Source organism: Erpetoichthys calabaricus, chromosome 8 (assembly GCF_900747795.2).
Source record: "Erpetoichthys calabaricus chromosome 8, fErpCal1.3, whole genome shotgun sequence".
Taxonomy (NCBI): domain Eukaryota; kingdom Metazoa; phylum Chordata; class Cladistia; order Polypteriformes; family Polypteridae; genus Erpetoichthys; species Erpetoichthys calabaricus.
In genome coordinates, this window is record NC_041401.2 from 197,592,447 (window position 1) to 197,620,311 (window position 27,865).

The following is a 27,865-nucleotide window of genomic DNA, read 5'->3' on the forward strand; positions in this document are numbered from 1 at the left end:
GGTTGATTTGGTGGGCTTCTTCTGAAGTGATGCTACTGGTCCAGCTTGGCTCAGACTGGCCATTACAGAGTTGTATGGTGTATGAAAAAAATGTGTTGTTTGTGCATCGAGGGGATTAACAAAAATGAAGTACATATTGTTATCTTTCCATGTTATCATATCATTACATTCTTAAGTACACAAGTCTCAATTTAAAACACATACTTGATGATCATCATGTCATTGTTTTGTGAAAATTCAATTCTGAAAAAATAATGTCACTTCAAGAATGTCTTTGCCCAGGAAATTAGAAAATTCACTTTTTGAATAAAAAATCCACATATTCATTTCTCTGTTTTTGTTTGTAGTACAAGTACCGAGTCTCCTTTGAGAAGAACAGAGACAAGTTCAAATACACAGTGGACACTCCGTTCTTCCACACAGCCAAAGAGGCAGCAAAGCTGGTTAATGAGGTGAGTGATAGACATTTGGTCTGGGACTCTAACTTAGAATGGTAAAGAGAAGTGCTAAAAGTAATGACCCACTCATTATCAAACACGTTCTGTTTAAAAACGTCAACTTTTGTTTGTACTTCATAATAGCTTCATTTGTATAGTAGAATATTTATGTTAAACCGTACAATCAGACTTGATTTTATACCTTCTCTTTTACTGAGCCAGTCCTAATAAAGACTGCACATTGTCTTGATTTAAAAATATCAACCTCTGAAAAGGATTCAATTTTATTGTTACGAAACTAAATCTGTCTGATTTTTTCCTATCTATCTATCTATCTATCTATCTATCTATCTATCTATCTATCTATCTATCTATCTATCTATCTATCTATCTATCTATCTATCTATCTATCTATAATATAGTGCCTTTCACTCATCTATCTATTATATAGTGCTTTTCACTCTATCTATCTATCTATCTATCTATCTATCTATCTATCTATCTATCTATCTATCTATCTATCTATCTATCTATCTATAATATAGTGCCTTTCACTCATCTATCTATTATATAGTGCTTTTCACTCTATCTATCTATCTATCTATCTATCTATCTATCTATCTATCTATCTATCTATCTATCTATCTATCTATCTATCTATCTAGTGCCTTTCACTATCTATCCATCCATCCATCTTTATTCTTTCCTATGAAGGACAGTGTGCAGCAGCAGCAGCTTCAACTGAAGTGTTTGTAGTAATGTTACAGCGATTTCTTTTTTCTTCCTGTTGTATTTGTTTAATTACTTTTATCTGTTTTTTACAGATTGAGCACCTGACAAATCTAAATCAAACTTCCTGCAGAATGGGTTGTTAAATGTTGTGTTTTTTTATTGTCAAACCAAAGAGGATTGTCTCTATGTAGACTTCCCAGTACAATATTATTTGCCACTTCAGTGTTGTGATAATAATGTTTAACTTATAAAAGCTACAGAGAGCTAAGTAAAAAATGTAAATATTTTGTGCCTAGTGTTTGTTAGTTCCTTGTCCAAATAATGTTGTGACATTCTGAGCAGAAGCTGTACAAAGCTCAATATGAGAAGACCAAGGATAAGTACACCAGTGTTGTTGATGATCCTAGAAACATCCTGGCCAAACATGCTAACGAGCTGCTGAGTCAGGTAAAATAAAAAGGCAGCTTGGATTGTCAAGTGGCCCGTAACTTTGGCGTTGTAGCCGTGCATGAGATCTTCAACAACCAAGGATGTCATAGTTACCAGCTATGGCCCCATACTTCCATTTCATCTACCAAATATCTTGAGTCTTTTCTGCCACCCAAAGTGCCTCCCAGACATTTTGTGTGCGCATACCCACTTCACTCTGTTTACTCCTCTGCAACTTTCATTTTCTTCCTTACCAGTGGCAGAATTTCACTTATCCTGGAAATGTCTGTAACATATTGAGAAAACACCATTACATTTTACAAAAATGATTTGATGCATCCCATTCTTTATTATTTAAACTCATTGGTGATATTTAAGCCCCTGAGCTTTATTGTAAGAGAGAGATTTGACAACAGGCACCATCCAGGATTTTGAAAAGCCAGAGAGTTCACTGGAGTAGACAATGGGTGACTGGTGGGGATGTCTGTCAGTTGCTCGATATTTGCCATTGCTGTCTTGTCTTTTCTGTGTTTCTTCATTCTTTGCATGCTACATATCTTCATTGACAGAAAAAGTATAAGTCTGTGGCCAAGCGTCTATTGCAGCAAGGTTGCAATGAAATTCTGAGGCCGGATATCCTGATTGCTCTTTACAACACAAACCAGTGGAGCCAGGTAACAGACAAACCCTTGGCGAATGCTTCCCTGTAGTGCTGCCTATTCCCCTTCCTGCATCTCAACAACACCCTCGCCTCCCATGTCATTCCTTACGTCCATGCTGCTTAGTTAACCCTCTAGAAGCTCCCTCTGAATTTAGCTCTCCTGACCCAGTAGCATTGCAGGCCAGTATGGTTGTCAGTGTTTTGGTCACACGTTGGTCTCATAGGAGATTTTTATGCATACCTTACAGGACTCAGTATTATTAAAGTTGAGCCCCCCATTAATATTTACAGAGTAAACCATAGTCTCCGTTCATGTCACTGATTTTCTTTTTCTGTTCACAATCCCATTAAGTATGTACATGTTTTGTACATCAATTCAAACAGCAACCCCTTCAGTCATTAAAATCCGAAATGCCTTCTTCTTTTAAACATTCTGCCATCAATGATTTATATTTATATGTGAGAGCCATTCACAGTACAAGGTAAATGCATAAGTGACTTTGTCCTGCCTGCCTTGTGTCCTCATTGCATGCCTGTGTGTTACTCTATATGCATGAACGTCACACTTTGTAATGCATTCAGTGTGCGTCTCTTGACCTTCTTTGTCACAAGTAGCTATAGAGAATGCTGAAATTTGCACCTCTTCTTTTATCCTTGAGAAACTTGGATTCAAAGCATTTTAAAATGGCATGGAGTCTCCTCTTCTGTGCCAGCTTCAGAGTATTTATTTCCTTTCACTATTTTATAGCTCCCTACCTCCCACCAGATAGGATTCTCTACGTCTTATGGGTTCAAATTTGTTCTTTTAAGTAAATAAGGCCCCATTTATACCAAATCTATGGGTCACTTTAAGCCCCTCTTAAAGCACCCTTTGCCCACCATATATCCGTATCCCAAGCTCCAGAATTATAAACTGATGCTAACAGCCCCTAGTGGACATTACTCTGGTCACCCCTCTCTGACCATCGAGGGTGCCCTCCAGTGTCAGTGCTTTCGCTTATTTGAACCCCTTGGGTCTTGCTGTTTAGCGGACAGCAACATCTGACTTCATTCTGAGCATATTTATTTCTAAAATCTTTTATTTATTTTCATATAAGCACTGTTTTGAGTTCAAATAATATTTTCTGCTTTGAATCAAAGTCTTTTTAAACATAAATGTAATTAAACTGTAGTTATTGGGAATCATTTTGTATATTCCACCATTCCCAATATTTTAAAATGTCTTTATGTGAAAGAAGATTGTTTTGTTTTTGACTATATCTGTACTTATTTATTTTATTTACATGTTTAGTGGAAGTACAAGCAAGCATATGAGAAGGGAAAGGACAAATATACTTCAGTGCTGGACACGCCAGAGCACACACGTACTCAGAAAGTTGGCAAGAACATCAGTGACGTGAGTGACTTCATCCTCCTGCTGCTTTCAGTCAAATGTGATGTCACATGTGGCTCTCAGGTTTCATTATCAGGTAGTTCTGTTAATCAGACCACAAGCAGATGGCAGCGCTGACAATACCCAGGCATCAAACTGGGAACTGACAGAATGCCAACCTGACGCACCTTCTACTTTCATCCATTTGGTTGATCTTCTTAGGCAGAGATGCTGGGTTCTGCTGCTTATTGAAGTTCATTAGTTCATCACAGTTAGTTTGACCATTTATTTCCATGATTTAAATCTTTCACTTTGGAAACATTAACACAATACTGTGGTGCCAGTATATTGCAGTAAATGAGTTATTTGTAACACTCAAATATATTAAAGTCTCAATAGTATCTGCATATCTTTTTTGAAGCCTTTAGCTTGCCTTTGAATTCTGGGGAGGGAACAAAGCAGCTCCTCTCGTCACTCCTGTACGCCATATAGTCCTGTTGGAAAGAACGGCGTGCTGTCAATGTACCAGTGACAGAAGTGAAGAAGAGGTGGAGAGATTGAGGATGTGTACTCGACCGCAACTACACAAGTTATTTAACCTCTCATTGATCTGTTGGAGGATGAAACTAATGTTGTGAATCATTAAACCTTATATTTAATGAAGGAAAAGAAAAGAAAAGAAAATGTGGTACAAAACCTTATAGGGTGTTACTCTAGACAGCGTACCTCACTTTTAAAATAAAATAAACACACAACTTCTTTTATTGAGTTTATGTATTATGTTTGACAAGCTGTTAACTTCTGAAACATGTCATTGCAGATCATTTACAAGATGGAATATCACAAGAACAAAGCGAAAGGCTACACACTTGGGCACGACACCCCGGTGCTTCAGCATATGAAGAAAGTGAAGGACCGACTGAGCCAAGTGAGTGGCAGCGAGTGGCATCACCCATACAAACATACAGTAAATGAAAAGGCTGTGGAGAAAAGTGAAACATGCACATGAATAGCATAAGCAGAAGTCCTAACTGTACAAATGTGAACTTTGAGTCCAAAATCGTGCTTTGATTCTTTTTCAGTAATCATCCACTATAATAAAACTTTAAGCCACAGCTTGCTTGTCACATAATTGCTGGGATATGTTTATGAACATTAAACACCATGTAAGTCAAAGGTGCCCAGTGCTGAAATGCACAGCATTCGTCTAGTTTTATGTTCAAGCCCATTTCATCTTCTGAACCCAGCTGGCTTTGAGTGACCTTTCTTTCTTTCTTTCTTTCTTTCTTTCTTTCTTTCTTTCTTTCTTTCTTTCTTTCTTTCTTTCTTTCTTTCTTTCTTTCTTTCTTTCTTTCTTTCTTTCTTTCTTCAGTTGAAGTACAAGGAGGAATATGAAAAGAATAAGGCCCACATTAACATTGCTCCAGATGCTGTAGAGATCAAGGCTGCCAAAGACGCATACAAGCATATTAGCAATGTAAGTTCATCTTCATTTCAGGTATTATTTGTATCATCTTTCAATAATTCTTTAACAGCACAGGTGTGCAGGCACTACTTTTAAAATTTACTGTGTACACATTTATTAGTTAAAAGGTGAGTGACCGGCAAATGGCAATTCTGTTCCTTTGTATGAATTTTGTATCAACATGTGATTTATTACAGTGCACTACAAGAAACAGTTGTTAAAATTCTACTTTATATGCTGTAATAATCCAAACTCTTTTGCAAGGTACAATAAGAAAATGGTACATATTTAGCAGCACAATAAAGCTGATAAGAAATTTACTTTAAAAACTATGCATTTGATTGTGATTCTTTACATTTATTTCTTAATAATTTTCATTTGTTAACTATGCATGTCATAAAATGTAAAATATGTTTTTGTAAATGATCCTAATTATATTTCTGAAAGGATTTCTGCCTGTGTAGCCACCCCACTCCATGGTTCATTCACTTGAACGTTATTGGATATTAAATGCCATATGTACAAAACATTTCTGACACTTTTATTTTGCTGTGGGATGTTTTTCTCTCACTGTAACTAAACATTCTAGGATTTCCTGATATTATCGTCTTTTTCATCACAGTGTGCACCAAAGACCGGAAGTGATGCTTTGGTCTGTCTGTTGTTTTTTTTGTAGCTCGACTATAAGAAGAAGTACGAAGCGACCAAAGCCAAGTGGCTGTTCACCGCTGACAGGCCCGACTTTGTTCATGCTTACAAGACGTCCTTACAGCAGAGTGATGTATGTAACTTGGAGATGAGGAATAGCAACAAACATTTTGACAACAACCTTGATTAACCCTTGCAGTAATTAGCAGAAAATATCACATACTGTCAGTTTTTATCATTATTCTCCCTGTTGAAAAGGTCTTTCCATTTTAGATTTTTTGAATTGGTCTTACAGCCTGTATGTATGGGAAAGGCACTATATAAATAAAATGTATTATTATTATTATTATTATTATTACTACCCTATAATAATTTTCCACTTAGTAACATACCTAAAAACCCAGGTGAAATGAATTAAAATTCAAGGTGTAAAAACTGCCGTTAGTATTTAAGTATAATCTTGAAAAGGATTTTAAATAACTTTGGCACAAACATTTTTTTAAGCATCTTTTAAAAATCAGTGCCCTGTTTTAAACCCAGACTTTAAGTTCATTTTCATTTGTGTCTGCAGGCTTGCATGAACTTTCTTGCTTTTCGTTCTGCTGCTCTCTTTTAGGTTGAATATAAATATGACAGGGAGTCCCTGAAAGGCTGCAAGCTGTCTGTGACTGACGACAAGAACACAGTCCTGGCTTTAAAGAATAATGAGATGGCTAGTGAAGTACGTTTTATGGCATTTCATTTTTATTATTTGCACAAGTAACACCAGAGAGTAAATACATGTTGATCTTTCTTGTAGTGTATGGGAAAATTCTGTGCATTGATTTAAAGCTGTTAAGTGTGACACTCAGTGCTAGTAGTGTACTGTATGTCCAGAACAAAGTAATCTGCTTTACCTCAAGTGCTCAGTTTAAAGTTCACAGTTCCATACTGGTGGAATAAAATCAGATGTGAGCTTAAGGCCTTCTAGCTGTGCTACTCATCTAAGATGAGCTGATTTCCATCTGTCTGGCAGTGACCTATTCAGCATTAACATTTGCATTGCATTTTTCATTCCATCACAAACATTCTTTTTTGCTCATAATGGAAGGACATTTTTGCAGTGAGTTCTGTATCATTGGCAGACATGTCACTAGTTAAGTCAGTTTTAGAAGAGGCCATATCAGAATCTTTGTACCCAGCAGGTTGTTTAACCAGCGGAAAAGACCAGCAGAGTTAACCACGTAACGGTGCTGTGATTTCAGTTAGTGGAACACCAATCCTAATGTGTTCTTTCAGAGTCTGTTTAACAAGTCGTTTTCTGTGAGTTCTAAATCACATAATTGATAAAAGTTATGTGTCTCTGCATTAGTAAATTTGGCGGTACTGAATGATAATATGTAGAAAGTGAAATCTCACACTTCATTCTGAATCGCTGGCATTTTAAGGGTATATTTCAAATACTCCCGACAGTAAATCCTTAGAGTTGAAGTCACCACTGACTGCATCCATTCATTCGTCTTCCTTCGATGGCTGCCAGAACATTTAAGTGCAATTGATATTCTATTAGCTATTAAATAAAAGTTTAGGACAGTCTGGAGCTGAGCTGCTGTTTTTGTCTGTGTACTGTGTAAACATTTTTGAAAATATCCAAATGAATTGCAGTTCTAGAGAAGCTTGTAGGTTCCTTTTTGGGTTTCTGTAAGATGTGTGGCTTATGAAGACCTTTTTACAATTAGAAAATTGGATCATCGTGTCTTGTAGTAAAATGACTCCTTATCTGCTTCTTTCAGGTGAAATACAAGCAAAAGTATGAACGGTCAAAGGGCACATACATAGCTGTGCCGGACACCCCTCAGATCATCCACGCAAAGTCCATTGGCCCCCTCGTGTCAGAGGTACAGAAGTCTGCTTTGCCTGAGCCTCCTTCCGTAGTTTTCGTTCCTTTACCTGGTTAATCCAGTATTAAATAATTACACACTTATTTCTGTACTTGTTTAACTTTTCATGTAAACTTGTATTTATTTACAGTATTTAATATTTGATTTGTGTTTATTTAATTGGTGTAAATTGGTTTGCCAATGTAACATCCCATCATGCCTTTATATTTTTTTGTACATTTTAATGTGAACTCTTCCTTTGTGTGCAGAATAAGTACAAGCAAGCCAGCAAGAGGGAACTCTCCCACGGCTCCTTCACAACTATGCCAGAAACCCGTGACACAGTTCATGTCAAGGAGGTCTCTCATATCCTTAGCAAGGTACAGTAGGCTGTTTGTCCATCAGAAGGAAATCCATTTATTTGCTGATCATGTCTTCCAGAATTTCCATTGAACTTCTAAACCCTCTAAATCATGGGTAGGGATGTGGGAGGCACAAGACCATCACAGGGGGACACATTTACACACACCAGGGCCAATTCAGTGTCGCCAGTCCACCTCAGCTGCATGTCTTTGGACTGTGAGAGGAAACCCACACTGACATGGGTAGGACATGCTAAGTCCAGGCTGGGAGGACCTGGTATGTGATCCATCCCTGCTCTCCTTTCTGTGAGGTTGCAGCACTACCACTGCGCCACCATTCATCATAAAATGTTAATGAAAACTAAAAGGCTGTGCTGATTGTGATAACTCCTGTCAAGATCAACTGAATCCAGCAATAAGCAAGACCGGGCACATAATGTACTTGTTTCAGGAAAATAAATTCATTGGATAATCTGGTGCAGTACAGCTAAGGGGGGAGCAACATATACACGGCACAAATCATTCATTTATAGCCATCCATTTTCCAACCCGCTGAATCTGAGCACAGGGTCATGGGGGGTCTGCTGGAGCCAATCCCAGCCAACACAGGGCGCAAGGCAGGAACCAATCCTGGGCAGGGCGCCAACCCACCACAGTCATTTATTTCTTAAAGTGAATATCTGTGACATTAAAAAAATGGAGGTGTCTTTCAGAATTAGAGAAGAGTCAGCGTGGTTTGCTGCCTGTGGCTGTAGTGAATGTACAATAAAAAGTTTAAACTCATCATGAGCGATTCCTTCTGGGTGACACTGAGCAGTTTTAGTTCACTTCCAAGAAAAAACATTTGGACGAATGCTCTGTGTATTAATTATATTGCGCTAATCAGCCCATAGCATCTGCCTAACTCTGAGTTGCACGTTATGTTTCGTAATATTTATCAACTACAACATACCTGAGGCTTCTTCAGAAGTGGAATCAGTAGCAGGCATTTTTTTACAGAAATGAATCATTCAAAACTCGATAAGACATGGTGCGTCATCTGAAGGTAACGTGCATCTTCTTTGTTAACTCTAAATTTGAGCTCTTCATTTACAATCCCCGATAGCTCTTGCTTATTTGGCTGACATGACATCTGCTCTCATCTTAGTATTATTCCCTTAAACAGAATTGTTTTAACTTTTGTCCCCAATTCAAGTTGAGCACACTCACATAAAGGTAAACCGCCGCCTATGGACTTTGCAGGCTTTTGAGTTTGACTGTCACTCTCTGGTGGAATTGTTTTATGAATCATGTGCTGTTCCCTCCGCAGAAACAATACAGTCAGAAGTTTGAGAAAGAGAAAGGCAAATCCAACTATTCTTTGATGGTGGCACCTCCTGACATTACTCACGCTATGGAGGTGGCAAAGAATCAAAGTAATGTAAGTATCAGAGTGGGGCAGTGGGCTGGAATGGCCCTAAAACTTTTCATAAATTCTTATTCATTCTGGGATTATGATGGGAACTCACATTAAGATACCTAGGAAAATTAGCTTTTGTATCACCACTTTGTTGACTCATCTTTCAATATTTTGGACAAATTTATTAATAAAGTGTGAAGCCTAAAAAAAAAAGTGCAGTCCTGGTCTTCGATAAACTTCTATGGAAGGTAAGGATATTCTAAAATAAAAGTTTTGAAGTATAACAAAAGATCCATTTTTAATTGTATTATTTAACACAGTCCTGTCCTACAGTATGTGTATTAGACTCCATGCAGGCATGCAGACCGCATATTTTTACATGTTATATTTGAATTTAGTTGTACTCAGATAGTCAGAGAGATGCAGAAAGTAGACAAGAGTACAAGGAGATAAGGCACAGTGTGAAGAGAGAGGTGGCGAAGGCATATGATGAGTTGTATGAGAGGTTGGACACTAAGAAGGGAGAAAAGGACCGGTGGGCTACAGAGAGGGGCCGAGATGGGAAAGATGAGCAGCAGGTTAGGGTGATAAAGGATAAAGATGGAAACAAGTGAGAAGATGGAAAGAGGACTTTGAGAGGCTGATGAATGAAGAGAACGAGAGAGAGAGAACAGATTGGATGATGTGGAGAGAGTGAATCAGGAAGTGCAATGGATTAGCAAGGAGGAAGTGAGGACAGCGATGAAGAGGATGAAGAATGGAAAAGCCGTTGGTCCAGATGATATACCTGTGGAAGCATGGAGGTGTTTAGGAGAGATGGCAGTGGAGTTTTTAACCAGATTGTTTAATGGAATCTTGGAATGTGAGAGGAGGCCTGAGGAGTTTGGAAAAAGTGGACTGGTGGGCCGATATTTAAGAATAAGGGGGATGTGCAGAGCTGTAGTAACTACAGAGGGATAAAATTGATGAGCCACAGCATGAAGTTATGGGAAAGAGTAGTGGAAGCTCAGTTAAGAAGGGAGGTGATGATTAGTGAGCAGCAGGATGGTTTCATCACAGGAAAGAGCACCACAGATGTGATGTTTGCTTTGAGGGTGTTGATGGAGAAGTAGAGAGAAGCCTAGAAGGAGTTGCATTGTGTCTTTGTGGACCTGGAGAAAGCACAGGACAGGATGACTGAGAGAGGAGCTGTGGTATTGTATGAGGAAGTCTGGAGTGGCAGAGAAGTACGTAAGAGTGGCACAGGATATGTACGAGGGGAGTGTGACCGTGGTGAGGTCTGCAGTAGGGGCGACGGAGGTGGGATTACATCAGGGATCGACTCTGAGCCTTTTCTTATTGTCAATAGTGATGGACAGGTTGACAGATGAGATTAGACAGGAGTCCCCGTGGACTGTGATGTTTGCTGATGACATTGTGATCTGTAGTGAGTAGGGAGAAGGTCAAGGAGACTCTGGAGAGGTGGAGATATGAGAGAATAGGAACGAAGTTCAGTAGGACCACCAAGGCAGAGTATATGTGTACTCTTGAGGTCAGTGGAATGGTGAGGATGAAAGGAGTAGAGTTGGCGAAGGTGGATGAGTTTAAATACTTGAGATCAACAATACAGAATAATGAGGATTGTGGAAGAGAAGTGAAGAAGAGAGTGCAGGCAGGGTGGAGAAGAGTGTCAGGAGTGACAGACGGGTATCAGCAAGAGTGAAAGGGATGGTCTACAGGACGGTAGTGAGACCAGCTGTGTTATATGGGCTGGAGACGGTGACTAGGAGACAGAGCTGGAGGTGACAATGTTAAAAATGCTAAGATTTGCATTAGGGTATTACGTGAATGGACAGGATTAGAAATGAGGATATTAGAGGGTCAGCTCAGGTGGGACGGTTGGGAGACAAAGTCAGAGAGGCGAGATGGCACTGGTTTAGACCTGTGCAGAGGAGAGATGCTGGGTATACTGGGAGAAGGGTGTTAAGGATAGAGCTGCCAGGCAAGAAGAGAAGAGGAAGGCCTAAGAGAAGGTTTATGGATGTGGTGAGAGAGGACATGCAGGTGATGGGTGTGACAGAGCGAGATGATGATGACAGGAAGATATGGAAAATGATGATCCACTGTGGTGACCCCTAACAGGAGAAGCCAGAAGAAGAAGATATTTTAATTTAGTTGCTTTTGTTTTCAGTAAAACTGGCCAAACATCAGTGCATCCCTTGGGTGGATTCCCCTTAAAATGGAGGCTTGTAAATATTTGCATATGTGGCTCTTTACTGCTGTGGCACACATGGTGGTTAAGGCTTTGGCCTTCAAATCCTGAGGTTGTGACACCGCTATATGACTAGGAGCAAGTCACTTCAACTGCTTGTGCTGCAACTGGAAAAACAAAAGAAATGTAACAAGTCATATCTCAGATGTTGTAAGTTGCCTTGGTGAGAGGCATCAGCTAAATAAGAAGAAGTATGGTGAATCCTAGTTAGAAAATTCACATTTTAAGGAGGAGAGAATACTAATAGGAATCCAGGAGTCTCATGAGTGTTTATTAAGTCAAGTATTGCTTGCTCTTCAGATTGCCTATAAGCAAGAGGCCAAGGCCAAACTGCAGTACACCCCAGTGGCAGACCGACCCGACATCAGGAAGGCTACGCAGGCTGCAAAACTAATCAGTGATGTGAGTAATGCTTTCAAATTGTCCTGTCTGTCAAAAGAGAGCTGCTGCGATAACCTTAATGAATCAAAGTCACAGTATTAGATTTACAAACATACTGCACATCTTTTCAGTTGGCCCTTTAATTTCAGTAAAAAGAACAGATTAGAATTTGTCATCACCTGCTGATAAAATTGATCTGTGAAAAACATCAGAGATGTCGAAATTACGTGCAAATTTCAACATCATGAATACAAGTCCGTATTTTAGGAGTAGTTTTATAAATGTGCAGCGTAGTCCCCGAGTGCACACGGACAGACTAGAAATCACAAAGATAAAGAGCCTTAAAGACCTGGCTGTTTGTTTCACAGATTGAGTACAGAGCCAAAGCTCGTAAAGAAGTCACCCGTGGGGGCAGCCTGATTAACCGCCCTGATATTGAGCTTGCTAAAGAGGTGTCCAAGCTTACAAGTCAGGTAAGAGGGAACTCGGTTTTCTTTCTTCTGTAAAATGTTTAGACTTACAGTTTTTGGTCCACAGCTGTGTTATAAATTCATATGAACAACAATAAGTGCTTTCTTTAATATGTAAAATGAGTTTTAAAGCCAGACATTTAACTTTGTCTTAAGCAGCTGTAGACTTCTTTTGTGTAGGAGCTTTTTCTGTTTTCATTACTGGAATTAACAAATTTGATTTGGAAGAATGGGTCTGTGCTGAACATCTTGTGAGAGCCACAAGGCCTCCTCTTTAGGTGTTTTGAGGAAGGAAGCTGAAAAGCAAGTAGGGCAAACGTGTACTAAAGATTTCCTCTAACTGGTGTTTTAACCAATACTTATAGTCTATGTTGCTTTACTGCAGTGTGTGTTTAGTTAACATATTAATATTTCCAGAGTATTTGCTCTGTCAGAAGTGTCCTGCCAATAATGAATGTATTGTCTGTGCCGTGTGTATAGAGTTAATATACTTGTCTAGATTAGCTACTTAAAGAACCCTGAGCTTAAATAACAGGCCAGTCTTTGAAAAGTGTTGTGCTTGCACTAATGAGTAGAGGATGGTTCTTCTCCAGTAGGCCGTGTGCCACATTTAATACTTGGCTTCTTAACACTGCTCTAATGTTGCTGTTGCTACGCTTTGTAGGTGGAGGCTGAAAAGCTGAAAGGGCATGGAGCTGCTTCTTATGACACCCCTCAGATGAGACATCTTAAGAAAATAAATGCCCTAACTAGTAATGTAAGGTGGCACCCGTGTCTGGGGGTCCCTCTGCTTGTCTGTCTTATATTTTTATTTTTTTTCACTTGTTACTTTGTTGACATTATTAGCCTACCATTTATTTGCAGATGCCAAATTGTCATGTCCAGTCCCTACTACAAACCCATCTGTTTATTCTCATATTTCTTTTGTTTCTCATGCCTGGCATTTTTTCACATCCAGCAATGGATTGGAAACACAAAATCGATGAATGTTAAATAAGAGCAATTTCTTAAACAGCCTTTCTTCCTACTAGCCCAAGTCGAAAGTCTTGCTCTGGTGGCCTCGTTCCACCTTCCTTCCAGACCTCCATTTTCTCTCATTCTCTTGCTTCTCTGGCGCTCCCTCAATACTCCTCACCATGGAGGGCATCCAATGTCCACCAAAACTCTGATTGGCACAATTCTCATACAGTATGGAGGCATTGTACTGGGCTGCTGTCTACTTTCTACATTCTTAAGAGTGTTTTTTGCAAAAAGTTCCACATTGCTATAAGTTCAAATTTTTATTATTCTTTGAAAACTGACGTTAAAATGACCATTTACGGAATATTTTATTCTTTATGTACTTTTAAGTGCAAATATTGTGAAGAGACGTGTAAGCAGTATAACCAACTATCTTTCTGTAATTTTTTCGCTTTATTGTTATTTGGAACAACCCGTCTCTCAAATTATGCAAGTGGTGGCGACTTTATTGTATTTGTAAAAGTTCCGATAATAACACCTTAAGATTGATTCGACAGTGCGTCAAAATGTGTGACAACATGGCACTAAAGATTGTCCCACTATAGATGGCACATCTTACCACAGTAAACCAATGAATGACATTTAGTAATGAACTCACTAAATAAAATGCAGATTATGGCACTTGACATTTTAAAAGGGGCTACAAAGTCTCAATAACTTGTGTGTTTTCTTCTTGTGTGTCTGTTAGACTCGACCACAAAGACAACTTTTGTGATCTATATTTTCATGTTTATATTTGTATATTCTTTGTAATATCCCAGTACCAGAAACTTCTGTGAAATGATGACATGAATAAGACTTTATAAAATGATTGGTTCACATTCTGTTGAGTTTGTAAATGGTAACTAATAACCCAAGCCTAGCTGTCATCGTCACCTCCGTGCACTTAGAGCCTCCGCCTGTTTGCTGCTGTCTTTGTGTAGCTGACATGTCATACAGATGTGTGCAGACGTTCTCTCCCCCTTGGACCTCCAGTCTCCCTCCTCAGACTGCTTTCCAGTGATGTGGATGCAGTTGTGGTTCACGTCTGTTTGAGATGGTGCTCAGTGGCTCCTGGAGGGTTCCTGTTGAGGACATTTGTCCACCCTGTGTCTGCTGATGCCAGGATTATATTCAGCTGGATCAAAAAGTCAGCAGACCTCCCCAAGTAAAGAATGCTGGATATGCAGTGCTGTAGCTGGTTGAGAGAGCCTGTGAACGGTGGATTGTCAATTAAACAAATACATTGAACGTTTTAGGCTTACTGAATATACAATATGCAGACTTTAATCAGAAGTGGCTGATATCTCATCACTTCTGTATCTTAGCATGGAAAATGCTGATAAAAACTGTATAGTAGTTAAAACTGTATTGCTGATTTGTATGGCATTGTTTCCTAGTCTCACTACTATGACAGAACTTTGTATTAACTGTCATATGATACTTTAAAAGGCAAAATCATACTTCCAATTCTATGGAATCATACTGCGCAACATAACCTGTGCATACTAGGGTCACAGCAGCAGGCCCCAAGACAGGGTGACGGTCCGTCACATTGGCGCACTCCTGTGGTTCAATTTACGTCACCAGCACACCTTTGAGAGGAAAACCACAAAGACCTGGGAAGGCCTTGCAGACCACCAGGTGTGGAACTTGAACCCACCATGCCACCCTACGTTATACTATCACATCATAAATAATGCAAAATAAAATAGATTGAAATGTTTTATAACTACAGGTGAACATGTTCATTTATTATTAAAAATGAATGATTTACTCAACAGATGTCTGAATCTACAAATATTGCAATTTGTACAAGCATACAAATATTTATGAAACTTATTTTACAAAGATCTTATTCATGCGGCCTTATTTTGAAGCATCACCTTGTTGCCTGCCCTCTCACTCTCATCCACTCTATTAAGGCTGTGCAAACGACTTTAGTGACCGTACAGTGCCATAACGTTTTCAGTCATAGAGAGGACGTGACTGAAGATGGCTTTCCAACAGGCATAGCCCTAAAAGAGCTGGGTGTTTAAGTAAGTCTCCTTCTTTTGAGTTATAGTTTGCTTCAGGGGAAATGCAAAAGCAAGTGTCTTCTTTAAGAAGTTCTGTCCATGTTAGATGTAGCTGACGTGTTTTACATCATTTCTCATGACACAAACTATAATCAGGTTGACCTCTGTGTTCTTCTTTGTTCGTTTGTCCTGTCGCCAGCTCAGACCATACTGCTTCAAGTTGTGGGTGCTAGAGAGCCAAGACAAGCTGTGTTTATTTTAACTACAGGTGAAGTACAAGGAAAAGTTTGACAAGGAGATAAAAGGAAAGCGACCACAGTTTGACTTAAAGGAGAGTAAGGTGTACCAGACGCTGAAGGACGCAAACACTCTTGCAAGTGAAGTAAGTTGAATTTCTTATTAGCCACTTTTGTATATGAAACAACTCCATCAATGTATTTTGAAAACCATTTGCAACACACAAAACAATTCCTTTAAACCAATAAATGTTGACGGTAAAGAACCCCTCACTCCTTATCCGTTAAGTCATATATTAGGATCCGTATTACATTAAAACTTCCTAAAATGTTCATCAAAGTATAGTTGCCACTGTCACAGGAAAATGCAGTCTTGGTGTTGTGGACCTCTGAGCATTTTCTTTGCGACATGAAACTAAACCATTACATGAGGATTGCAGATGGCACACATGCTGTACTGAATGATTTAATTGGCTGCGTTTTAAATGTACTAAACTACAGTACAGTCGCTTGTTCAGGTTTGGGTGAGATATGAATGCCCACATATATTTGCTGCTAGTAATTGGGATATCGCTGCTATAACTTCTTCCCCTTCTTTATTAAATGAAGTCTTTTTACTTTCTCGTATATAAAGTATAGGGAGAGTATTGTAATCGTCCAAAGATTCCATTTTGAGATTTTGATGAATCTCAACGTTTTAGACCTCCCTGAGCCCAAAAATACCATTTTTGGAATTATGTCTATGTGTGTGTAAACACAGAAACTTCAGGACACTTTCACTTTGGTCAACGAAATTTTGCATACAAGTATCAGGTACAAAACTTAAATGTATGTCAACTTTTGGGCAAGTTCCATTAATTGGAAGTGATACATTACCTTTTTATTCATGCAGCTGCAGAGTCCAATTTATTCAACTTTACTTTTATAATAATTGTTCAATATATTATTAATTTGATTTGATTTGCTGTTGATGGTTCTTTATTGTACTTAATATAAAAATATATGGTAATCATTGTCTTGCAGCTTACTCCTCAAATATCCATCCCCATATCTGAGTATACGAGAAAGTCCAGGGGAGACCTCTCCTGGTTTTTATTTATTATTATTTAGTTAAATCTATGGCTGTCACACCAAAACGTTTCTTTCACATCTGCATTCGTTTTATTGAGATATTCTGGCATTTGCAAACTTTATTACTAAATCTCATCCCATGTAAAAACAAATACAACAATTTAATGCAATATTTCTTTTTCTGCAGGTTAAATACAAAGTAGACCTGAAGAAGATTCACAAGCCTGTGACGGACATGTCGGAGTCGCTTGCCATGCAGCATGGCCTAACCACCAGCAAGCTTGCGAGTGATGTGAGAAAATGAGTGAACTTTGTCATCCCTTCCCATTGACGTGCACATCGTCTTGTGTGCCACATTCCAGCTCAGCTCCACTCTAGCTTTTCTTTTCTTATCTCTTCTTTTCAAATCATGCTTTTCAGTAACACATGCTATACCTGATATGGTAGTGACCTTCACCCTCCTCACCCTTGACCTAAGCAGTGCTCCACCGCCATCTTCATTTTTAATTCATTCTTTAGTTTTCTCGATGACTGATTTTAGACGCCCTTTTCTCTTCAGTTTTTTTTTTTTTTGCCTTTTTCCTTATATAAAAAAACTAACCAGTGCCAGCTTTTTACACTCCTGTCTCTACTACTTTCATGATTTTTTAATCTTTTTACTCATATATACTTAACATTTTTAACTTTTTTGTCTAATTTTCTTTGTTTTTGTTATTTTGCTTTGAAGAAATATTCATCCTGCTTTCATGAAAACGAAATTGTCATCAGTTATTTGGCCTTTTTGGTGATATTTTGGACCACCTTTACTTTTGTCAGGACAGTGGTGCATGTTGCCTTTGTGCCCGGGCAGGTAGCTGGCATGTGTGTACTTTTGACATGAACTCCACTTTCCTCTCACTTCCTAGTGGTATGTGTGATTTGTGACTCTAAGTTGGCTTTGTGTGAAAGTGGGCCCACTTTAATAAACCAACACATCACTCAGGGTCAGTTTCTGCCTTATGTCTGGTACTGCCAAGAGAGGTCTTGGTTCTCCCATGACTCTGTATGACATGAAATGAGTGGATGTGTTGTTGCTCTTTACTTCAAAATGACACACCAATTTAGTTTAACAAATGAGCTTAATATCATTTTGATAACCCTATAAAATGCACTGAAGATGCTTTATTAGTACTTTGATTATGATGTACAGATGATGGTTCTAGAAAGTACACAGGATAGAGAAATCTAGAAGGGATGTTGTGACTTTACAGCATATGAAAATATGTACAGAATGTTAAATCAATTTGACACATTACTATAAACCCTTAAAGCTCAGAGTCCTCTTTCCTGAGACTGCTAAAGGACCAAAGGCTTTTGTTAAGCAGAGCCATTCTATAGCCGTCCCCACAAGAGCTGGACAGATTTGTTTCCTAACTTTGTCACCTTAGGCTTAACAGACCAAAGGTAGAGATTTACATTACACTCATCAGTGCAATCACATGGATCATAAATTTGGTTGTCCTCGTAAACCAAAGAAAATGTTGTAAATGTTAAACATTTGGGGGTGCCAGCCAGTAATCCCCATATAGTGTGGAAACAAAGCAAAAGGTGGCAACAATCCACAATGATTTTTAGAAGACATCTTTGCAGATGTGACTGTCAAAAATAGGTAATGCTGGCCTTTAAATGGCTCCCAGGCCTGAGCAGACGGGTCTATGAGCAGAACCAGAAGTGACTGCAGGGATCCTCACATGCATCAAACTGCGTAGACTGCTGAGGGGGAACGAGATCGACTAAACCCCTGGAATCACCCACTCCAAGCAGTCTTCCAGCTAGTGATGGTAACCCCTGCAGCTGAACTAGCACAGTGTCAACAGGATTGACAGATTTGCTCTGGTGTGTCCTTACTCACCCACAGTTGCTTTGGCAATCGGTCTGACTAATTCAGTCTGTGTGTGTGTGTGTGTGTGTGTATTGTGATAATCAGATCCTGAAAATGGCCAAAGTGTTAGTCGGGGCGGAAATGGCTATTTTGGACCACTGTCATTTGGGATGTATCCAGTCATCCACTAGAGAGGGTGAATCCAAGATTATGAAGAATGATATTCATCCCTTTTTTGTACTTACTGTATATGTGAATATCACCTTCTGGTCATTTTGTTTCTTTTGACATTCTTTAGATTCTATGATTTTTTTTTTTCTGATGACAGTTTTCATAAATGTTTTCCTAAACTTCCTTGTTGAAGTCCTTTGTTGTGTTTTTAAAAAAGAGATTTTTTCTGGCATTGTCACAGAATTCATAATGTGGAAGAATATAGCACTGACATGTTTTTATTGAGGTGACTTTTGGGAATTTCCCCTCAGTATCGGTATAAGAAGAAGTTTGAGGAGAGTAAAGGTCACTACCACTTGGTACCCGACAGTCCTGAACAGATTCATCTTAAGGAGGCTTCAGAGCTCCAGAGTCAAGTAAGTGTGACAGAAAGACAGGCGACTGCTGGAAAGACCCCTCCTCAAGCCCCAGGCTGCCTTCTAGGTGGCAGAAACCTGCAACCCAGAATGCAGTCTTTTGGCCCAAACAAAGCATACAGTATGCATTGCCATTGAATTAACTTTATGGTAGACCTCTTGATGTAGCCATTGAACAGCAGATGTACTTTATATTTAGGGAAAATATTTAGAAGTAACTGTAATAAGTCACTCAGGTTATTTTAACAATATATCCAAATTGTGTAGTTGTCAGCGCTTTAACCACCCGGCATATGCAGACTGTTGTAATCTAAGAAAACAATGTGCAAAACACTAGATCTCAGTTAGCGTAATGAAAGCACGGACATTTCCTGTGGAGCGTACACGTGTCGTGCGCTGCTGAGGACGAACTTCTGTTTTTATGCAGAAGTGAGAGCAGAGGCGATAGGCACAGAGTAAGGGAGACAAACCTACAAATTCAGCCATTATAGAAGTAAACAGCAGCCACATTCCTCATTAACCATTTAGGACTGTCGTATGGTTTGTCTGATCAAAATAAATAACACACTTAAAATAGGGAAAGTAATAAACTAGAATTTAAAATGGTTGGTGTTTCTACATTGCATTACAGCAGTAGAAGCAAAAGTAATGTTGACAACATCCAGTTGTTTTTAAAAGTATACAGTTGGATAGTTCTGGCCAGATCTTAGGCTACATCAGATGTGAAGACGCTGCTTTCTGTTCGCCAGGTCTTCTTCAAATATTCTTTTTTACGTTACCAGGTGAAGTACAAGGAGAAGTATGAGAAGGAAAGAGGAAAGCCCATGTTTGACTTTGAGACCCCGACCTATGTCACAGCTAAAGAGGCGCAGCACCCTGCAGAGCGAGGTGAGGCCTTGTAGCCAGCTGTGTCTACATCATTGTGCCGACGTCTGCATTTAGATATGGCATTGAAATAATATTATGGAGTGTTAAACTGTCTTTATGGGAAATATGCACCATCAAACAGTAAACATTTTGAAAGCTACAAAATGTGATCCAACAAATTGAGACTTGGCAAAGTGTAAGCTGCAGGTACATCTTGAGTTCACTACGTGACATGTGGGAGTTTTACAAATGAATTTTATTATTTCAGCAGCAAGTGCTCTGTTTGTTGTTCTCAATGTTTGTCTTCACTGGAGAAAACTTGATGTCTGTTTCCGTTCTGCTTCCCCCCAAGTCTTGTCTTTTTACACTGGAGTAGAGCTTGCTCTCAGTGGTTGCTTTTACATTTTATAAATTGACGTACGTATGCTATGTTAGTTAGAATGCTTTTTGTTTTGCTCGGTAATTTGTGTTTTTCAAGAGAATTAAGACTTGCAATTACATGTATGGGGTGATGTATTTTAACATCCAATCAGTTTAAAATGGTGATAACTCGCCTTTTAATAGGCGTATTGTTCAGCTTTCTTTCAGATGTTGTTCTACAATGCACAAGATAAACTTTATGATTGATGTTGTTTAATTCGATTTAAAGGTGTTAAGGACATACAAAGGAGTTTAATGAGCTTGTTTGGTCTTCAGGAGCTCCCTAAGCTGCTACTGAGAACCAAACAGTTGAGTGGCAGCATCTCAGGCTGTGTCCTGCGGTATAAGGAGGCCATAAACCTAAACTCTACTTGTCTCTGCCTGACTGTCTGCGTTACTGCAGATGTCCATTGTGACTTGTAATCGTGTGTACAGCAGAGGAAATTCTGATGAAAAAAAATCCAATTCATGTATCTCAACCCTCGTTTTAAAATTATCCTGGTTTCATGTCATTTCCCAAGGGACACATATGCACTGCCTAGCTTAACTGTTGACTATGTGCTGTAATTCCTTCACAACATTGAAAGAAGCTTGCAGGAAGCATTCTGTTCACGTTACTACCTCAGGACATGCTGTCAGTCTGTAAGACTTCAATTGTGTGAGAAGGGCACAAGTATAGAACTCCTATAGAAAGAAAGTCACGTGTGGAAAAGGAGCATAAGAGAATGGGGTCTGAGCTAAAGCACTGGACACGATAGATAGATAGAGTAGTTGGCAGGATTAGATAATAATTATTATTATATTATTATGATAGATAGATACTTTATTAATCCCAAGGGGAAATTCCCATACTCCCAGCAGCAGCATACTGATACAAAAAAAAACAATATTAAATTAAAGAGTAATAAAAATGTAGGTAAAAAATAGACATTAACTTTGGTATAATGTTAACGTTTACCCCCCCCCGGGTGGAATTGAAGAGTCGCATAGTTTGGGGGAGGAACGATCTCCTCAGTCTGTCAGTGGAGCAGGACGGGTGACAGCAGTCTGTCGCTGAAGCTGCTCCTCTGTCTGGAGGATGATCCTGTTCAGTGGATGCGGTGGATTCTCCATAATTGACAGGAGTCTGCTCAGCGCCCATCGCTCTGTCATGGATGTCAAACTGTCCAGCTCCGTGCCTACAATAGAGCCTGCCTTCCTCACCAGTTTGTCCAGGCATGAGGCGTCCCTCTTCTTTATACTGCCTCCCCAGCACACCACCGCGTAGAAGAGGGCACTCGCCACAACCGTCTGATAGAACATCTGCAGCATCTTTTTTGCAGATGTTGAAGGGACACCAGTCTTCTAAGGAAGTATAGCCGGAAGACTGGTGTCCTTCAACATCTGCAATAAGATGGCGCAGTGTGAAGTGGGGCTGTTTAGTGAATGTCATTGTAAGATGAGCTCATTCATGAAGCATTTGAACGCTCCTCACATAACAGCCGTGGGTCATTCTGGTGGTTCGGTGATGTTGCCGAGAGTGTTGTGACGTTTATGTTGAGGGTAGACACAAATAATGAGCCTGTGCTATGCTATCAATTCTCATTTTAAAGTACAGGTGTATCACATTTACGCTCAGGATACGACGTCAAGAGATGTAGAGTTAATAGTTAACTTGAGATAGTCAGGTAGAAGTGAGCCAGACAGCATGCGCCTTGTCTGAGGGAGAAGTGGAGACAAGGGAAGGTTCAATCCCAGCAGAGAGGGGATGTATGCAGGGCATTGGGGGCGTTTTACTGTTCTGACACGAGGAATCTGAAAACGCTGGTGCAGAGTGTGTTACACCGTGGAAACCGGATGGAAAACGCAATGTGGAAAGAAATACAGCAAAGTGGACAAGGCAAGGGAATCAGAGATTTGATGTCTGTTCTCAAAAGATGGCCATGCAGTAGTTTGTTGAAGTTTCTGTGTCACACACAATGAAGGAGCTCTGAGCTATCATTCATTTCGGCAAAGATTTGTGTGCAATGTCAAACTGTGAGGGACATCAAGATTAATTTATTGTGCTGAAATGAGATGAATATCCCAAATATTAGAGCAACATGTGAAGGATTTACCTGTTCTGCTGAGTAATGAAGGTTCATGCTTTTTTTAAATAGCTGGATGGTAAAAAAATAATCCCCCTTAATTGTGCCATTAACATTTTTTACAGAAAAGAAAATCTGTGTCCTTTTTTTAACTGTATGTCTCCTGAATCCGTCAAAAGCTCTGTTGTGCAATTACAGGATGTTGAACTTTCAGTGCAAACCCATTCCTTTTTCTTTTTACTGCTGATAGAAAACGTATAGGAAGGACTTGGAAGAGTCCATTAAAGGCAGAAACCTGTCAGGTTTTGGAGGTCACACCTGCACTGTTACATGTCAGATATGCCACCAAAATAGCATGTGAGGTAACGACGATTACACCGACTGTTCCCAGGACAGTCCCACATAATCAGACTAATGGCTGTGCATTCAGTTAATCACATGATTATAATGGACATATTTAACAAACTGCTTTCCATCCCCATCCTTTGTATTCTGATTCCAGTGCCCAGCAGCTTTTGTGTTGTCTGCATGCGGAGCGCCTGATAATCAATCGTAGTGTCCGCTTTGTGTCTCACTCCATCAGAGTATCCCGCTGTGTGTTACGTGTTCTAGCAAGTCTCCCATCCAACTTATTGTGTCATGAGCCAAAAACCCTTAACTAATGTTTATGGATTTTTTGTGCAACATTCTGTCAAGTCTGACATAATGCTCCTGCTTTTGACTTTTTTGAGAAACATCCAAAAAAGGAAAAGAAATGTTTGTTCGTCTGTGTTGTATCTCTGCAGTCTTCTTGTTTTTCTTCGTCCCTTAGAAAGAGTACAGGAAGGATCTAGAGGAAGGCATCAAGGGTAAAGGGTTAACAGTGCTGGAGGAAACTCCTGAGCTTCTGAGGGCAAAGAATGCTACTCAGATCTTAAATGAGGTAGGAGTCCAAGATCATCTCGGGTGGAGCCTTCACCTTCAGCTTCGTCATGATCATAACATGCCATCCAAAGCATTCTGTGTGCCTCCAACTAAACGTCCCAGCTCTGCATGGACTTCCCTTTAACCAGCTTTTTCTTTCCCTTTAACTTTCCATTCCTGTGTTCAGATTAGTAGCTGCGCCCCTTCCCCTGCCCAGGACCCGAGAAGCCATTTTAACAACTTGAACACTTTGATTTGTGTCATCTAACACCCAAGCCTTTTTTTTTCCTTTTCTTTTCTTCCTTTTTTAATTGACATGATGTTATAATAAACATTTGGTGTATTTGGTAAGGAGCGGTAAGTAATACTTGGCGACTCATGGCCCAGCTCATTTCAAGCATTCTTGTGTTGGTGTGATGGTTTCATTCACATAATGCAATCCTTAAAAACTCCTCCATTACTTTTAACTTTTAACAGAACGGAGTGGTGGCTCTGAGGCTAAGGATCTGCACTGGCAATCGGGAGGTTTGCTGGTTCGAATCCCATAAAATGCCAAAAGGAGCTCTGCTCTGTTGGGCCCTTCAGCAAGGAAGGCCCTTAACCTGCATTTGCTAAGCGCTTTGAGTAGTGAGAAAAGGGCTATATAAATGCAAAGAATTATTATTATTAACTGCTGAATTCTGGCAAAAGTTTGGAAACACATTCATGTGCGACATACACAGCCATCTGCGTTATTCCTTTAGGTGTGCTTAACTCAAAGTTTATTTCACCCTGATTCTTACTTATATTTTAGTGATTTACGTCTCATAAAACTGTCAGCCAGCTGCCTTTAAATTCACTTTCACTCTTTTTGTTTGGGCTGATATGTCGACTATCTCTTATCCAGGGAATACACTCACCTAATTAACTGACTGACCTAAGCCTGTAATCTCAGAGCCGGGCCTGGTTTGGGACTTGGACAGATGAGGTTGTTGCTAAAAAGTGCCATTCGTCTCTTCATAGGCCGCAGGTCTTCTACTGAATAGGACCCTTGAGACCATCCTGCTAATAGGGTTACTGTGCTGCAAGAGATGTCTCCCTTCAAAAGGAGCTCATAAAATAATGGTTTAAAACTCCCTAAATTGTCAGTTGGGTTTCTCCATCCGCCCCCCTTGCCAAGCCGGGATGTTTGTGTGACGGTGATCAGAGAGTACATGTCCAAGTTTGGAATGATAATGGAGAGTCGATGAGAAACAGGCAGAGGTGATTTGGGTATGCGGAGCTAAAGGTGGGATTGTGCAGACGAGGCCAAGGAGAAGGACACAAGAACTAAGGTCCTCTGCTTGAGGGGCTGCTCAAGACAGTAGAAAGTGAAAGGAGGGGAGTTTACAGTTCAGCCAACTCACTGGAGTTAATGCCTGTAATGGTCAGGCTGTCGTTTGAGTATAATTCAGACCAAGTAAAGGATGGTGCGTTTGTGTCTGGGCTGAAGGTGGGCATTTTCTGATCCATTCCTAGTTAATTAAGCTTCAGGTTATTACTTTAAAACATTACAGTTTCTGTAGAAATAGGTGTGACGGAGTATTTAGAAACATCAGAATGATTTCCCCTCAGTTTCAAGCAGAAGCAAACTGGTAATTTCAGTAACTAAAACAGTCCTGTGACTTCCACCCTTAATCACATTATCCTTCGAAATAAACTGTTAGGGGAGCCGTCGTTACAATGAATTAAAATAACATTCACACGTGACACTTCTTAGTCGTGTATTTGGAGAGGTCAGGCCAAGGTGTGCTTTCAGTTCTGCTGCCTGATAGGTGCACAAAAACAAGAGACCGCCCAGGTAGCAGTGGGGGCAACAGGAATGCAGAGTGGGCTTTGCTTTTAACTGTCCAGCCCACCCATGGTCTGCGTTGGCATTGCCAATGGTGGGATGACAGAAGTAGGTAGAAATGACATAAAGGTCATCCTGGAGTAAAGTGAATTCCGGTAAACGCTGTTTCCAAACCTTTTCCTTCAATTTCATTATTTACTTGATACGACTCATTCAATTCAATTAAGCACAGTTTATTCCTTGTTAACTGTGTTGTTTTCTTTGTCTGTGTTTTTATATGCAAGATTTCTTTTTAAACAATAATTAAAACAGCAGCTTTTGGTCCTCAACAGAGGGAGTACAAAAAGTCTTTGGAGCAGGAGGTCAAAGGGAAAGGTATGCTAGCATTAGCCACGGACACACCTGACTTCATGAGAGCGAGGAACGCCACAGACATTCTGAGCCAGGTCAGTTAGAAAGGACACGGCCTTCTCCTTCCATGTGTGTATTGTTCATGTGTGTAATATTCATGAGGTCTTGTCTTGTGTCTCCCAGACCAAATATAAGCAGTCTGCCGAGATGGACCGGGCCAGTTACACCACTGTAACGGACACCCCTGAAATCATCCACGCTCAGCAAGTCAAGAATATTGTAAGCCAGGTATGACCATTTTAAGAGCAAAACCAAATTACGTATGGTGTGCAATGTGAGGTAACCCATGGAAATATATGACAATGTCCTCGTATCGATCTACCGGAAATGTGAGCAGAGAGTGGCAGTCACAGTGCTTGCCTCCCTTTTTGTCATTTGGCTAACTTCTTGCCTTAAAATCGTAAGTGTAGGGATTGGCTCTGCCTTCTCACTGCCTTCATATTGGATAATTAGGAAAAAGAAAATTACCATTTGTGAACACCTAAACTAATTCTACATCATTATGCAATTTGTGCTAACGGCATTTACTTTTGATGCTGGCAATTGAATTGCTACCATTCCACTTACTAAATGGCAAATGATGTGAAAACCATCACGTGAGGGTCATTAAATGTGTGCAGAGCTGTGATGGCAGACGTCTTACCCTCACCTAACGTCTCAGCCTGGACTTTCACCTACCCAGGTGGCACTGACAGTTTTAATGAGGCTGTGTTTGCAGCGGAGTAGACTTTTGACTGGGTGTAAAATTGGGGCCTCACAGCTGTGGAATCTTGGGATCAAACCCCATCCTGGGAAGAGTCTTTTTGGAGTCTGCAAGTGGTCTGTGTGTTGGTGTGGATTTTCTTTTCTGGTTTACAGTGTTGTACTTTGGTTGGGTATTGATTAGCAAATCAAATTGGCACAGCTGGGTGGTTGTGGCTGTGTTCATGAAGGTGTCCTAAAGCGGACTGGTGTTGTCCTGAGTTGGTGACTGATGTGGGACAGGCTCTAGTTGCAGTGACTTTAAGCTGAATAGGCTCGTTCAAAGATGGATAGATGGAAGGATGGATGGTTGCATTTTCAAATTGCCCTAAACCTGCCTTTCCTATTTTCTGGGCAGAAAAAATATAAAGAAGAAGCAGAACGAACCATGTCTCACTATGTCCCTGTGCTGGATACTCCTGAGATGCAGAGAGTGCGTGAAAATCAGAAGAACTTTAGCACAGTAAGTTAAGGAGTGAACTTTATTTTATCAATTGTATTTGTTAAATGAGCAGATCAAGTGTGCAAACTCAACTCCGTCAGAGGGATTCAGAACGTAACCTCACTTGACTTGTTTATGTGTTCTTCTTAATGTGAATAGATAGCATGTCAGTGTTTTATACATACAAGAGCACAGCACAAATTCTGTAAATATATATAAATATATATACATACATACAAACCAGGCAAAGGGTAATAATCACATTTATGATTAAACTCACCTGCCTTTGTAACGCCACCTACAGGTCAAAACAAGTGGGGCAATGCAACGATGCCAAGAAAGATTTTTTTGTTACATTCATCTGAACAGTTTATTTTTTTTCTCATTTGAAGCATTTTAACCTTTTTGCTCCTTCTTTCTTTCTGTAGCAACAGTACCAGGCTGACCTTAAAAACATTAAAGGGAAAGTATCAGTGGTTAATGACACGCCCGAAATTCTGCGTGTAAAAGAAAACCAAAAGAATTTCAGCTCGGTACTTTTATTTTTTGTTGTAGATCTCAGTTTTTGTCCCCACCGATTTTCTTTGATCCGCTAACCCATTTTAATACTCATACTTACGTGGTAGAAGTTATTACTTTTTCATCACCCAAGGGTTAATTAAGATGTTTGGTAGCTAACCTCCTCTGATGTACTGTGTGATTTGATAAATACCTGTCACTGTTTTATATTCCTTCTTTTAACACAGAGATGTCTTTAGGGGCTCTTGTACTTTGCATTTCTTGCCCAGGTACCTGCTGTTTTCTACTAATTCCATATTGAGAGAGTAATATTCACAAGCCAGTCACCCATCCTTAGCTAGCAGCTCCTATTCAGTTAGTGTTTCTAAAATTCTGAGGTCACATGCTAACCTGCCAGGGCCTCTCCAGCATCCCGAGGTCTAGAGACGTGAACAGAATGAAACTCGGA

The 27,865-nt window shown here is 39.8% G+C and overlaps 1 protein-coding gene across 1 annotated transcript in view; it reads left to right on the forward strand.

Moving 5' to 3' along the window:
• neb (nebulin) overlaps window positions 1-27,865 on the forward strand; it is a 164,031-nt gene that overhangs the window by 119,653 nt on the left and 16,513 nt on the right. Inside the window, 24 exon segments of the mRNA XM_051930946.1 lie at window positions 348-452; window positions 1,512-1,616; window positions 3,551-3,655; window positions 4,452-4,559; window positions 5,004-5,108; window positions 5,773-5,877; window positions 6,361-6,465; window positions 7,517-7,621; window positions 7,873-7,983; window positions 9,275-9,385; window positions 11,916-12,017; window positions 12,365-12,469; window positions 15,752-15,865; window positions 16,978-17,082; window positions 19,134-19,238; window positions 20,021-20,126; window positions 21,248-21,255; window positions 22,842-22,895; window positions 22,897-22,953; window positions 23,403-23,513; window positions 25,637-25,750; window positions 25,839-25,943; window positions 26,815-26,919; window positions 27,327-27,431. Coding sequence (XP_051786906.1) covers window positions 348-452; window positions 1,512-1,616; window positions 3,551-3,655; window positions 4,452-4,559; window positions 5,004-5,108; window positions 5,773-5,877; window positions 6,361-6,465; window positions 7,517-7,621; window positions 7,873-7,983; window positions 9,275-9,385; window positions 11,916-12,017; window positions 12,365-12,469; window positions 15,752-15,865; window positions 16,978-17,082; window positions 19,134-19,238; window positions 20,021-20,126; window positions 21,248-21,255; window positions 22,842-22,895; window positions 22,897-22,953; window positions 23,403-23,513; window positions 25,637-25,750; window positions 25,839-25,943; window positions 26,815-26,919; window positions 27,327-27,431 — 2,361 coding nt within the window.